Source organism: Erpetoichthys calabaricus, chromosome 7 (assembly GCF_900747795.2).
Source record: "Erpetoichthys calabaricus chromosome 7, fErpCal1.3, whole genome shotgun sequence".
Classification (NCBI taxonomy): domain Eukaryota; kingdom Metazoa; phylum Chordata; class Cladistia; order Polypteriformes; family Polypteridae; genus Erpetoichthys; species Erpetoichthys calabaricus.
Genome location: NC_041400.2, coordinates 92244389 through 92260531, shown reverse-complemented (window position 1 = coordinate 92260531; position 16143 = coordinate 92244389). Strand labels below are relative to the sequence as shown.

The window sequence follows — 16143 nt, the reverse complement described above, 5'->3', positions numbered from 1 at the left end:
TCATGACCATAGGTGAGGGTAGGAACATAGATCGACTGGTAAATTGAGAGCTTCGCCTTGCGGCTCAGCTCCTTTTTCACCATGACAGACCGATGCAGAGCCCGCATTACTGCGGATGCCGCACCGATCCGCCTGTCGATCTCACACTCCATTCTTCCCTCACTCGTGAACAAGACCCCGAGATACTTGAACTCCTCCATTTGGGGCAGGATCTCGCTACCAACCCTAAGAGGGCACTCCACCCTTTTCCGGCTGAGGACCATGGTCTCGGATTTGGAGGTGCTGATTCCCACCCGCTTCACACTCGGCTGCGAACCGATCCAGAGAGAGCTGAAGATCACGGCCTGATGAAGCAAACAGGACAACATCATCTGCAAAAATCAGTGACCCAATCCTGAGTCCACCAAACCGGACCCCCTCAACGTCCTGGCTGCGCCTAGAAATTCTGTCCATAAAAGTTATGAACAGAATCGGTGACAAAGGGCAGCCCTGGCGGAGTCCAACTCTCATTGGAAATGGGTTCGACTTACTGCCGGCAATGCGGACCAAGCTCTAGCACCGGTCGTACAGGGACCGAACAGCCCTTATCAGGGTGTCCGGTACCTCATACTCTCAGAGTACCCCCCCACAGGATTCCCCGAGGGACACGGTCGAATGCCTTTTCCAAGTCCACAAAACACATGTAGACTGGTTGGGCAAACTCCCATGCACCCTCTAGGACCCTGCTAAGGGTGTAGAGCTGGTCCACTGTTCCGCGACCAGGACAAAAACCACACTGTTCCTCCTGAATCCGAGGCTCGACTATCCGACGGACTCTCCTCTCCAGGATCCCCGAATAGACTTTTCCAGGGAGGCTGAGGAGTGTGATCCCTCTGTAGTTGGAACACACCCTTCGGTCCCCTTTCTTAAAGAGGGGGACCACCACCCCTGTCTGCCAATCCAGAGGCACTGTCCCTGATGTCCATGCGATGTTGCAGAGGTGTGTCAACCAAGACAGTCCTACAACATCCAGAGCCTTGAGGAACTCCAGGCGTATCTCATCCACCCCCGGGGCCCTGCCACCAAGGAGTTTTTTGACCACCTCGGTGACCTCAGTCCCAGAGATGGTGGAGCCCACCTCTGAGTCCCCAGGCTCTGCTTCCACATTGGAAGGCATGTTAGTGGGATTGAGGAGGTCTTCGAAGTACTCCCCCCACCGACCCACAACGTCCCGAGTCGAGGTCAGCAGCACACCATCACCACCATATACAGTGTTGACACTGCACTGCTTCCCCCTCCTGAGACGCCGGACGGTGGACCAGAATCTCCTCGAAGCCATCCGAAAGTCGTTCTCCATGGCCTCCCCAAACTCCTCCCACACCCGAGTTTTTGCCTCAGCAACCACCAAAGCCGCATTCCGCTTGGCCTGCCGGTACCAATCAGCTGCCTCCAGAGTCCCACAGGACAAAAGGGTCCTGTAGGACTCCTTCTTCAGCATGGCCCATTTGGACTCAATGTCCCCCACCTCCCTCGGGACGTGGTCGAAGTTCTGCCGGAGGTAGGAGTTGAAGCTACTTCTGACAGGGGGCTCTGCCAGACGTTCCCAGCAGACCCTCACAACACATTTGGGCCTACCAGGTCTGACCGGCATCCTCCCCCACCATCGAAGCCAACTCACCACCAGGTGGTGATCAGTTGACAGCTCCGCCCCTCTCTTCACCCGAGTGTCCAAGACATGTGGCCGCAAGTCCGATGACACAACCACAAAGTCGATCATCGAACTGAGGCCTAGGGTGTCCTGGTGCCAAGTGCACATATGAACACCCCCTATGCTTGAACATGGTGTTCGTTATGGACAATCCGTGACGAGCACAGAAGTCCAATAACAAAACACCGTTCGGGTTCAGATCGGGGGGGCCATTCCTCCCAATCACGCCCTTCCAGGTCTCACTGTCATTGCCCACGTGAGCATTGAAGTATCCCAGCAGAACGAGGGAGTCCCCAGAAGGTATGCCCTCTAGCACCCCCTCCAGGGACTCCAAAAAGGGTGGGTACTCCGAACTGCTGTTCGGTGCATACGCACAAACAACAGTTAGGACCCGTCCCCCCACCCAAAGGCGGAGGGAGGCTACCCTCTCGTCTACCGGGGTAAACCCCAATGAACAGGCTCCAAGTCGGGGGGCAATAAGTATACCCACACCTGCTCGGCGCCTCTCACCAGGGGCAACTCCAGAGTGGTAGAGAGTCCAGCCCCTCTCAAGGAGATTGGTTCCAGAGTCCAAGCTGTGCGTCGAGGTGAGTCCAACTATATCTAGCCGGAACCTCTCAACCTCGTGCACTAGCTCAGGCTCCTTACCCTTCCGAGAGGTGACATTCCACGTCCCAAGAGCCAGCTTCTGTAGCCGAGGATCGGACCGCCAATGTCCCCGTCTTCGGCCACCACCCAACTCACACTGCACCCGACCTCCTTGGCCCCTCTCATAGGTGGTGAGCCCATGGGAAGGGGGACCCACGTTGCCTCTTTGGGCTGTGCCCGGCCAAGCCCCATGGGTGCAGGCCCAGCCACCAGGTGCTCGCCATCGAGCCCCACCTCCAGGCCTGGCTCCAGAGGGGGGCCCCGGTGACCCGCGTCCTGGCAAGGGAAAACGCCGTCCAAAGTTTTCTTTCATCATAGAAGGTTTAAACCGCTCTTTGTCTCATCCCTCACCTAGGACCAGTTTGCCTTGGGTGACCCTACCAGGGGCATAAAGCCCCGGACAACAGAGCTCCTAGGATCATTGGGACACGCAAACCACTACTTTTATTCAGTTGTGTCAAATTAGCTTTTTATGGCAGAAACTAAATGCTGAAAATATTTTTTAAACTTATGAAAACAAACCACTGGACTTTTTGAAATTATAATTATGTACAGTGATCCCTCGCTATATCGCGCTTCGCCTTTCGCGGCTTCACTCCATCGCGGATTTTATATGTAAGCATATTTAAATATATAACGCGGATTTTTTGCTGGTTCGCGGATTTCTGCAGACAATGGGTCTTTTAATTTCTGGTACATGCTTCCTCAGTTGGTTTGCCCAGTTGATTTCATACAAGGGACGCTATTGGCAGATGGCTGAGAAGCTAGATTGCTTACTCTTTGCTTACTCTTCTCTCTCTATTGCGCTGACTTTCTCTGATCCTGATGTATGGGGATTGAGCAGGGGGGCTGTTCGCACACCTAGACGATACGGACGCTCGTCTAAAAATGCTGAAAGATTATCTTCACGTTGCTATCTTTTGTGCAGCTGCTTCCTGAAACGACATGCTTCACGGTGCTTCGCATACTTAAAAGCTCGAAGGGCACGTATTCTATCTATCTATCTATTGATTTTTGACTGAAAAACAAACTCTGTCTCTCTCTATCTCTCTCTCTCTCTCTCTCTCCCCCTTCTCCTGACGGAGGGGGTGTGAGCTGCCGCCTTCAACAGCTTTGTGCCGCGGTGCTTCGCATACTTAAAAGCCAAACAGCCCTATTGATTTGTTTGCTAGAGATTGTTTTCTCTATCTATGTGACATTCTGTGCTCCTGACACGCACTCCTTTGAAGAGGAAGATATGTTTGCATTCTTTTAATTGTGAGACGGAACTGTCATCTCTGTCTTGTCATGGAGCACAGTTTAAACTTTTGGAAAAGAGACAAATGTTTGTTTGCAGTGTTTGAATAACGTTCCTGTCTCTCTACAACCTCCTGTGTTTCTTCGCAAATCTGTGACCCAAGCATGACAATATAAAAATAACCATATAAACATATGGTTTCTACTTCGCGGATTTTCTTATTTCGCGGGTGGCTCTGGAACGCAACCCCCGCGATGGAGGAGGGATTACTGTAATGTAATGTAGAAGTAGATTGTTTCTTTTAACTTTAACAGACTCCTATGGGTCAATTCAACAAATCAGAATCTAAACATGACTTATGATCAATTTATCATAATCTAGAACACAGAGACAACAAAAATACTGAATATGTTCATACAGTGTAATCAAAATCTATTTCTGGACTTAGATTTATGCATATACCCATACACTTCTCAAATGTAGTGAATCTCTGTCTGTTTCCCCCAAGTAATTACATTCTATAAGACAACAAGAAACACAACCAAGTTAATTTAACTTTTTTGAAGCTTCTCAAAAAATATTTGGAGTGGTTTGAAAGTATATTACATTTGCATATTTTGTCAAGAAAACAAAATAGGGAGCCAGTATCATATCATCATAGATTGCACCTGAGATCACATAGTTAAAGGGAAATGGACCTTTGCAAATGTACAAATGATATAAGAAATGTAGATAGGTGACAAACAAGGGAGTGGGGATAATATCAATGAATAAAATTAAAAGGCCAACATAAAATTTTACCAACGTGAGCTATGCTCACTTCAAAGATGTTGAGTTTATTGAACTTGATATCGTACTTCACAAAATTAAACATAAATCAAGTAAAAACGCTGTATAGCATAGCACATGAAAATAATCATACTAAATGCATGGTACCTGTTCAGAGATTCATGTGTTAGAGTAAATTCATTATGTGGCTGTAAAGTTTATTAAAAGAAGAATACATTTCAAGTTGTTGGTTACCTAATCTAGAATAAAATCTGAATTCTTTTTTCAGTGTTTGCAGTGATAATCACTAAGGTACTATGATTACTTTATGGAAAAATAATGAAACATAGCTGTTTTGAGAAATACTTCATGTTATTAGCTTTTAATACATTTGCACACTTCTTTGGATCTGTATGTGTGATGTCATTAAACATTTTAGATACTGATTTCTTTGAAAATATTTACATCTTAGGTATGCATCATACCTAACTATCATACAATAAAGTTAAGTCTTCACATAACTATGAAACTTGTTTTATGGTGTTAATATTCTTCTTTTATTAAAGTATTTGTGTAGACCTATTTTACATCACTTTTAGTAACCTACTAATGTGTAAGCTCATCCACTGAAAAAGGAAGCAATCACTAACATATACCCTCCACTTTAGTATATTATTTCTCACACTTTGACATTTTTCATGTAATATATACTGTTAGAAATATAATTAGATAGTTTCAGATTTTTAGCCTGCAATTAGTTTTTGAGCCGATTTTAAAATCCTCTTTTAAACATGATTTTTTTGCAGCTCCTTTCCTTTATTAATAAGTTTGAGAAAAAAAAATATTGTAAATGCAGTTTAGTATGTACAGTGGCATGTAAAAGTATTCAATCCCTGGAAAGTCATTATAGTTTTCTGCGTAACAAAATGATTTCTACACATATTTACCCACTCAGTATTTTTAATGTAAACTCTTATGCTGTAACAATACATTTCCAAAGTCAAAATAAACCCTTTTCTGTAAATATTTAAGTGAAGAATATGGTGTGTGTGGTCTTCAAGACAAAAAACAACCCTATGTTCGTGAACTTGGAGAGGTGTCAGCTAACTCTTAAGAAGTACCCAGTGCAGAGGACGTGGACCCATCTTGTGCTAGCTGCCCCACTGGCTTTTGTAAGAAGACACTGGTGATAACATATCTTGGCCAAATCACTGGCATACCAGTCCTGTTAATCTTTGACTCGAGAAAATACCTCCAGATCAACAATGTATTTTAAGTTTAAGTTTTGATCTCTGTGGCTGAGGTGTTTCACTTGCACGTTGTTGAGCCACAACGTTTGCTTTGTTTTGAAATTGTGTCTCCTCATCTGTGTCATTAGCATGACATCATTGTTGCATGGTGGGGTTTGCTGCACACAGGTCTTTCAGAGTGAGAAGTGAGGCGCATGCATGCACCTTCTAGTGGCTGTGGTTGAGCGTGAGCAGTGTGGACTGGTCCATAAACACACAGGTCTTTCATTAATATGTATCTAATACTCTATGTATTGTATATTGGGATATTACATTTGTCTTATTCAGACACCCAGTCACCCCTTAAAAGGGACAGAATGTATAAGAAAGCCAAAAAGCCAGGTACAGTGTTAGCAGCTATAAAGTGTCATCAAGTTTTAGTTTAGGTTGTGTTTGTTAAGGACAATGTTAATAAAAACAGTCAGCCAAACAATAAAAATGACTAGTTTCATGCTGAGTGTTTTTTTTTTAATTTAAAAGAATACAATTCATATTTGCCTCATTATTATATAGCAGGGTGAGTATTTCTAGGTAAGCAAGACAATACAGTATGCCAAGTATAGCACCAAAGGTTATCACAGTGATTTATAATGATAATGATAATAGCACTATTAACCCAGGATATTCCCAAAGCTAATTAAACCTAGCTATTAGAGGATGTGAATGTTTGGCTGCTCCAAAAGTGTTAGATAAATAGGGAAAAATATTATTTAGTTTGAGATTATACAGTCTGGCCATATTTAGCCTACCCAGGTACTTAGCCAGAATGTTTTTAATGAATTGTCATTCTGTACTTAACACGGTTATGCCAGGACTCCTAACTAATAAACATGTGAACTTCAGCAATGATTTACAGCAAGTGTATTCACATGTGTTTCCCCTTTTAATAAAGTTTTTTCTATTGTAATCCAAAATAGAGTGATGCTATGGTACATCACCACCATTCAGATGATTACATGGAGCTTAACCTCCAAAGTTATTGATTCACATACTAACTCATTTTATGACCCTGAGCAAGTCATGTCATCTTTTGTTTTCCATTTGTTAAAAATATATGTAAACAGCTTTACTGTATGCTGAAGTTACAAGGCATTTAAATAAGGGTGTTAGCCAAATATACTAACATAAGAAAAAGAAACAGAAAGCTTATTGCTTGTTGTATTTGCTCCGAATATGGTATAATGCTAAAAAAAAACAAAAAACAGTGTAAGTATTTTTGTCTGATCTTGATTAGTGACTGTCTTTAAGGTTTAGGGAAACACACATCACGTGTTTTTAATTTTTTTAAATGTTAGCAGCCTTTTTTCTTTCATGAATTTGTCTTGAAAATGTACTTTTGCATTAGTATATTAAACAGTCATCATCAGCACAGCAACTAGAACTTCTCCAATAGTGGAAAATCGACTGTAGAAAAATACACTTTGACGGTTATTTCATTCTGTGCAGACTTCAAGATTGGTTTGCACTGCAATTCAACATCTCCAAGCTGTACTGATGATTGTCTGAAATTGCGAAACTACTCTTTGCTAAATCTGTGCATTAGCCACCAGGGGCTGGCAGGAATAGATTTCCAACAGGTCTAAGAATCTAAGAATCACTCATTAAACTCTATCATACATTTTGTTCAAATATGACAATCATTTTCAATCAGATGAAAGAAAGATTTAAAAAAACGGACATTCTTGCACGTAACTATTTTTTTTCAGGTAACACAAGCAATTTATGAAGAATGCAAGAAATGTAATCATTTAGAGGTCACCTAAACTTGAAAATCCTTTCTTCATCTTATCAGCTTGAAGAAAGCCACCCTCTTCCTAATTAAGTTTTTTCGTTCTTAACCTTGTTTTTATTCATCTGATATTATTATGAAGTAAGAAATCTTCATGTTCTGAAGTAACCTCCTCCAGAAAGCTAAGAAAAAAAGACAATGGCAGAATGACAAATTGCCATGAATTAAGTTCTCATGTTTCATAATAGCTGTCATCCGATCAGCTAGATGATGACAGAGCACTGAAGAAAAGAAAAAAAACCTGATGTAGACTGCAGGTATAGGGAATATATTTAATTTCATTTCTTGGAAATACACAAGCCCTTTCTCCTTTGCCTGCCATTTTAGTTGATGTATTATTGTTACTAAAAACATTTTGAAAATATTAATTCTTGACTATTCAGTAAACTACAAAAGGATATAAAACACAATTTGTGGAATTTGTACAACCTAGGTTGGTTTCAAAATTAACAAACTTTCAAACTCTGATATAAAAGAATTTGGCTTTGCTAGGACTGAAAGCTTCTCCATGACATCTCCCTTTTGCTGATGATATAAAATGTCACTAAAGATATAAAACTTGAAATTTAATGCTATCAGTGGTAATTGCTTAATAAACTCAGTAAAATTCAATTTATAATTGTAATGAGAAAGTGAGGCAAAGAAATCCCAAAGACAACTTGGACAACCCCATTTACTGCAATTATCTAATAAAGGAACAGAAAAGAGGCACACTAAGTGCTTTCTAAGTCTATTCAGCTTATTAACAAATGTGTCTCTGTCAAGTGGGTCTGCACCAGGGAACTCCATCATGTGGGGTTGCTTTCCTGAGAATTACACGCGATCTTATCTCTCAGTTTTATATGGTCCTGGAGGAAAAGGCGATACTTCAGAGGTAGTGGGTGGGGTTTAAGTGCCTGGAAATGGTTGTTTTATTGGTGCTGTGGAGGAAAAGAAACACGGTACTGTTAGTGGTGGTGTCCCTTCTTGGCCCAGCATGGTATTGCATAAGTTATTCAAGCCCAGAAGGTGATCCTCAGACTCCATATGTGACGTAAAGAGACAGTCAAAAATTGAGTACAATCTGCAATACTGAGGATTGAGGAATACTAGAACATAGTGATTCAACATCCATTGTGGCAAGTAAATAACTATATCACAAATTGCCGAAAAAATTTATGCTGGCCATGAGAGAAAGGTGTCACAGCACATAGTGCATCACAGCTTGCTGTGTATGGGGCTGTGTAGCCAAAAAACCTTTCATAGTGTCTGTGCTGACTCCTGTCCACCTCCGAAAGCACCTACAATGGGCATGTCAGTGTCAGAAAATGACCATGGAGCAATAAAAGAAGGTTGCCTGGTCTGGCTTATCACATTTTCTTTAAGGTCATGTAGATGGCAGGGTGTGTGTGCATATTAATTATCTGACAGCAGGATGCACTATAGGAAGAAGGCAAGCTGGTGGAGGCAATGTGATACTCAGCGTAATCTTCTGCTGGGAAACTTTGGTAATTCATGTGGATTGTATATGTACCATCTACCTAAATATTGTTGCAGATCATGTACAGTACATTCCTTTATGGCAACAGTATTGCTTGATGGCAGTGGCCTCCTCTTTCAGCAGGATAAAACACCAAGTCACAGTGCAAAAAATGTTCAGGAATGGTTTGAGGAACATGACAAAGAGTTCAAGATGTTGACTTGGTCTCCAAATTCCCCAGATGTCGATCCAATGGAGCGTCAGTGGGATGTGCTGGAAAAACAAGTCTGATCCATCCACCTCACAACTTACAGGATTCAAAGAATCTGCTAGTAATGTCTTGGTGCCAGATACCATGAGACACCTTCAGAGGTCTATGCTTCAACAAGTTGGAGCTGCTTTGGTGGCATAAGGGGGCCCTACACAATGTTAGGCAGGTGGTTTTAAAGTTGTGACTGATCAGTGTGTAAAAAGTGTTGTATTACTTGATGGCAACTTTTTGTGCATTATGCAGGAACATAAAACACAGTACACAATAATAAAAGAGAAAACTTTTACACAAGTGCAAATCTGTTTCCTCGTTGAACTGGGCAGAGCAACAGTTTTCCCAGCAGGGTTGGTTCATGGCTATGCCTCATGAAAAGCTTAGTATGCTTTTGATAAACATTAGGTTTCTAGTTTGTTTGTACTATATATTATATGAGTTTGCTTCTCTGCTACTCTCATCGAGTTTAAAATGCCTTACTTGATCTTTCATGTTTCACAATATATATATGTGCAGAGTAAAGCCGCTGTTCCTCCGCTTCGAGAGGAGTCAGATGAGGTGGCTCGGGCATCTGATCAGGGTGCCTCCTGGACGCCTCCCTGGTGAGGTGTTCCGGGCACATCTAACCGGGAGGAGGCCCAGGGGAAGACCCAGGACACGCTGGAGGGACTATGTCTCTCGGCTGGCCTGGGAACGCCTTGGGATTACCCCAGAAGAGCTAGAAGAAGTGGCCGGGGAGAGGGAAGTCTGGGCATCTAGGCTCAAGCTGCTGCCCCTGCGACCCGACCTCGGATAAGCGGAAGAGAATGGATGGATGGATATATATATATATATATATACACAGTATATATATATGCATTTTTTGTTACATTTAATGCAAAATTGTGAACCTCCTGGACATATCCTTAATACAAATACAAATCTGTTCTAAGTGGTCTTGCCTTATTGATAAAAGAGACATTATATAAATAGAGAGTCCTTTTTGTTAATTGAATCATAATTTTATACTGTGCATTTACTATAGTGTCCAATTTAGAAACAGCAAACAGTATAACAGCAAACAAATGTTGTACTTTATGTTCAGCACATAATAGCACCTGTAGAAAGTACAATTAAAAAGAGATAAAATTGAATATTTCAAAAATGAAAAAAAAAATAGGGTTTAGGTTTTATGCATGCAAAAGGCAAATTAATTAAAAAATTAGAGCAAACTATTTCATAAGATTTTTAATAATATTTAATTATTTAAAATGGAAAGCTTAATATTTAATGAGGTTTTTAATACTTGTTCAGAATAATTTTAGACTACAATTTTTAGTTTTGAAAAATGTTTAAATACTTTGAATATTGTTATATAATAATTATAATAATAATAATACTTAAACACAGGGTAAGAAAACTCACTTTAAAAATTTGCTTTTTTATACCCCAAAACAAATGCATCATTTTTAATGTTTTTGTGCTGTGTTTATTTTTAGTGTCCTGGAGAAATTTTTATTTTGTTTCAAGATGGGTCACATCTGAAAGACATGGAAATAGAATTTCAGTCCAACATTCGGAAACAAAAGGTTGAGCCATTGCTGTGGAATGAGAACACACTTCGTGTGAAAGCATTGGGTAAGGAGCCATGGTCTCCCAAACAATCAATCATTTTTTATCTATGTATAGTAGTTTAAAAACCTGCCTTATTTTTCATGTCATCATGTTATTTTTTTCATTTTACATAATGGTAGTAACACTTCAGTGTTTATTTTCTTTCGCCACTAGCTAAAGCGTAAAGTGATAAGTAAATGCTTACAACAATCTTTTCAAGCTGCCACTAGTTTTAATCTTTACAATGAGGTATTTCAATACATAGATTCTATATGTGTAGTTTGTAGACATGCTGCATCATTTTACCTGGCTTTATATTCATACGTGGAGATAAAATAATAATAATAATAATGATAAATTTTATTTACTTGTATTCACTGTGGCTCCATTTGCTCCAACAGTTTAAAAAATGTTATTTTTGATACTAATAATCTGTTTTTCATGTTAGTGTTACATCTCACCCAGAGTGTATTCCTGATTTGTGCTTATCAGATCTGACAAGCATGAGTATAGAACAGAAGATAGAATGAATTGAAATTTTGTATTTTAGTTTGAATTACCCTGACTAATTACACTTGCACAAAGGTAAATTAAGAAAGAAATAATGATTTCAAAAACTAATATATTTATTGTGAGGCACAGTGTTGCAATAGTGGCGCTGCTGCCTTGCAGTAAGGAGACCAGGGTTTGCTTCCTGGGTCCCCCCATATGGAGTTTGCATGTTCTCCTTATGCCTGTGTGGATTTCCTCTGGGTGTTCTGGTTTCCTCCCACCAACCAGGTTAGATGAATTGGTGAGAAATTGGTGCCCTTAGTGTGTATTTGGTGTGTGGGTGTGTGTGTGTGCTTGTCCTGCGATGGACTGGCACCCTGTCCGGGGTTTGATCCTGCCTTGTGCCCTATGCTAGCTGGGACAGGCTAAAACACATATCCTCCATGACCCTGCTCTGGATTAAACAGTCTAAAAAATGACATTACGCATTTATTATACCATGTAATATCCTAGAATGATTTTTTTTCAGCTCAGGGTCTGCTAAGGATCATGGGAAGCCAATAATATTGAACAAAAGCATGCCATAAGACAGAATAAATAGGCCATAAACTGAAAAATCATCATACCATGTTATGAAATATTTTAAGCAGTTAATTATCATGATATATTAATACACAGGACAGTAATGATATAATTTGAGGGAGCCTGCCTCGACTAATAATGAACTCCCTCTGGCAGAAAGAGGATATTTTATAATATATGATTAGTATATTACAAAAATTGTAACTATTTAAGTAATTTACTCAATAATAAATTGTATTCCTGCAGTCTCTTTCATGTTAAAATTAATATCAATATAAGTTCCATAATTCAGAAAACTAATTAAGCATATTCAAAGATGAAAGCAGTATAGTGTTTTTTAATTTATTGTACTATAATAAACATGATAATTAAGAAGGCAGATTCAGCTATGGGACACATTTTCCACTCGCTGGAAGTAGCAGTTTTGAAGAGAATGGAAACAAAATGGGTGGCCACTATGGACAATGCTGCACATCCTCTTTGTGACACACTAACACCGAGTACTTTTAGCCAATAAATTATGCGAAGAAATATGTCTTTAAACACGACTTGTGATACTTTAAAATGTCTCACTTTGACTGTGACTGCTCTTTTCATCTTTCTCCAAGTCAGAAGTTTTTCTTTCTTTTCAGTTTTTGTAGTGTATACTGGGTGGGGGCATTGTTTATTATAATATTTATTTATTGGGCTTTGTAAAATGCTAAATTTCTTCTTTGGGTCATTAAAATACCATAAAGTACAATACATCGGCATAATACCTCACTATGACTGCCAAGTCAGAACTTTTTCTTTCTTTTCTTTTTCTTTTGTTTCTATCTATCTATCTATCTATCTATCTATCTATCTATCTATCTATCTATCTATCTATCTATCTATCTATCTATCTATCTATCTATCTATCTATCTATCTATCTATCTATCTATCTATCTATCAATGTTCATCGATTCGTTCATTTTGCAAACTTAATATACGGAGTATGGGGAGTCTAGAGCCTGTCCTTTGAAAGTTTCATAATGTCTATATTAATTTGTAGTGAATTTAGGAATATGGTTGCACAGTGGTAGCGCTGCTGCCGCGCAGTAAGGAGACCTGGGTTCGCTTCCCGGGTCCTCCCTGTGTGGAGTTTGCATGTTCTCCCCGTATCTGTGTGGGTTTGCTCCGGTTTTCTCCCACAGTCCAAAGGAATGTAGGTTAGGTGTCCCTAGTGTGTGCTTGGTGTGTGTGTGTGTATGCCCTGCAGTGGGCTGGCGCCCTTCCCGGGTATTTGTTCCTGCTTTGTGCCCTGTGTTGGCTGGGATTGGCTCCAGAAGACCCCCGTGACGCTGTGTTAGGATATAGCGGGTTGGATACTGACTGACAGAATTTAGGAATGTAAATTTTACAACAGCTTTTATTTACAGTACATAGGACATTTTCATACATATTGTAATATCCCTTCCCAGACGGGCAAATGAATCTCGCAGGCAAGTGGTGGTAATTATCAAATAAAAGAAAACTAATCAATGGTTTTTTTCACTTTCCTTCTTACTTCAACAAGCCGAAAAACAAAACGAAGTGAGGACATAAGAAACAGCAAAAAAAAACACACCACACTAAATAAAACCCAACCCACATAAAAACACCCCACCTTCCCAGCACCCCAGAGGCTGTTTTATTAAGAGTGGCAGTTGTGTTTCTGCCCACCCCCCTTTTTTTTCTTTCCGCTTTGCCGCTCAGGATGCGTGACGTCGTCTGTAGAAGGCATTTCTGTTCCCACTGTCTCCAGCACCGAATCGGGCTGTTCTTGGTTTACATCCCGGTCGGCTGGTGCTTCGATCCTTTCATCAACACGAAACCTTCCCCGGTAAGGTGCCAACCGATCCTGATGCAGAAACACCCGATGTCCCCTTGGTGACATCTGCACCCAGTACACCACTTCGCCCACGCGCTCAAGCACTTGGCAAGGACCCACTCATGCACTGTCAAGTTTGGGGAAGAGACCTTTCTTTCGTCAGGGACTATACACCCACACTCGGTCGCCGGAGGAGTACGGGTGTTCTCTGGCTCTGATGTCATAATGCCGCTTTTGGGTAAGGCCAGCCTTGTGCAGATGGTCCCGTGCGAACGCGTGAGCCCTGTCTATTCGGTCCTGAAGACAGCGGGCATACTCTTGTCCAGATTGATGTTCTTCTCTTTCTGGTGGCAAACCACATTCAAGAGAGGCTGGGGTTCTCAATTCCCGGCCCAGCATCAACATGGCAAGGATGCACTGCGTAGACTCCTGGACTGCTGTCTGGCATGCCAGGAGAACCAAAGGCAGTTGCTGATCCCAGTCGCGTTGGTCCTTGTTTACCACCATAGCCAACTGAGCCTATAAAGTACTGTACTGATGAATCGCCCGGTCAAACCGTCGCTCTGGGGGTGAAGCGGGGTGGTGCGCGTTTTCCGAATGTTTTCCAATCGCACACGTGATGAAAAACTTTACTTTCAAAATTACGCCCCTGGTCTGAATGGAGTTCTAGCAGCATGCCAAACCTACTAAACATGCCTTCAACTATGGCAGTTGCCATGGTTTCCGTATCTTGGCTAGGAATAGGGTACGCCTCTGGCCACTTGGAGAAATAGTCTACCCCAACAAGGATGTACCTATTTCCCTGACTAGAACGAGGAAAAGGCCCCAATATGTCTATTCCAACCCGCTCCATAGGCAGACCGACTTGATATTGTTGAAGGGGGGCAACTGATTGTTCAAGGGGCCCTTTTCATGTGGTGCACACGTCACAACAGTGGCAGTGATCTTCAACGTCTCGTCGGCACCACCCCCAGTAAAACATCTGTCGGAGCCGCTTCAGCGTCTTACTAACCCCAAAGTGGCCAGACCCCACACCCCCATGCACTGACTTAAGAACATCATCCTGTTTCCCCTTTGGCACTATCACCTGCCAAGTGATCTCTCCAGTGGTAGGGGCTCGCCATCTTCTCATCAGCACCCCATCCCAAATGGTCAAATTGTCCCACTGGGCCCAGAGACCCTTAACAGTCATACCCTCTGGGGCTACCTCCTCCCAACTAGGTCAGTGATTGTCTGTCACCCAGGCTCTCACTTTCTTTATCTCTGGATCCTGGTTCTGCCAAAACCCCAATTGCATTGCCCCTTAGACAGCGCTAACATTGAGCAACTGTGTCTCACCTCCCCTATTCGCTCTCGGTCCTCCTGACGGCGGCAGTAGTCACAGTTCGTCTGAGCACAAGGCCTGCGGGATAGCGCATCTGCGTTGTGATGTTGACCCCCCCGGCGATTTTGGATTTCAAACTGAAACGACTGTAGCCATTCCAGCCACCTTGCCACTTGCTCCTCTGGCTCCCTAAAAGACATTAGCCATTGTAAGGATGCATGATCGCTGCGCAGTGTAAATGCAGTCCCTTGTAAGTAGTGTCGAAAATGACGGCTTGCTTCCACCACTGCCAGGAGCTCTCTCCGTGTGACACAGTAGTTTCTTTCTTCTCTGCTTAGGGCTCAGCTGAAATAAACAACTACTCGTTCTCCCTGGGAGTATGGTTGTGACAGGACGGCACCTAAACCTATATTACTGGCATCCGTGTCTAAAACGAAAGGCAGGGCAGGGTCAGGTGGGGCTAAGATGGGAGCCTGGCATAAGGTATCTTTCAGGGCTTGGAAAGTGGACTGTTCCTCTGCTACCCAGTGGAAATACTGACCCTTCTTTGTTAGCTGGTGAAGGGGAGCAGCCACCATAGCGAACCCAGGAACAAAACGCTGATAGTAGGATGCCAATCCAAGGAACCCCCGGATTTGCCATACATTAACTGGAGTCGGCCAGTCACGGATCGCTCGAGTCTTGCTGTCTTCTGTGGCCACCCCCCTTTCACTTACTCGGTGCCCCAAGTAGGTGACTTCTCGGCGCAGCAATTGGCACTTATCAGGGTGTAGCTTAAGTCCTGCTTCTCGCAATTTCGCTAGTATGGTTCTAAGGGAGTGCAGAACAGTTTGAAACGTGGGTCTATGTGCCATCACATCGTCCAAATATACCAGGCATCTGGAACGAGGGATGCCCGAGAGGACACGGTCCATTAGCCATTCAAAAGTTGCCGGCGCATTGCACAATCCAAAAGGGAGCACTCGAAATTGCCAAAACCTGCTCCCGGTTGAAAATGCAGTTTTTTCCTTGGCTTCCAGGGCTAACTCCACCTGCCAGTAGCCACTTCTCAAATCTAGCGTGGAGAACCAATGCGACCCAGACACCAGATTAAGGGCCTCGTTGATTCTAGGAAGCGGATACGAATCTTTTCGCGTAACTGCATTCAACCGGCGGTAGTCAACACAGAAACGCCATTC

At 42.3% G+C, this 16143-nt stretch overlaps 1 protein-coding gene across 1 annotated transcript in view; it reads left to right on the top strand.

Moving 5' to 3' along the window:
- LOC114654558 (B-cell scaffold protein with ankyrin repeats-like) overlaps positions 1-16143 on the top strand; it is a 315631-nt gene that overhangs the window by 39062 nt on the left and 260426 nt on the right. Inside the window, exon 4 of the mRNA XM_028805170.2 lies at positions 10621-10759. Coding sequence (XP_028661003.1) covers positions 10621-10759 — 139 coding nt within the window. The remainder of the gene's footprint in view (positions 1-10620; positions 10760-16143) is intronic.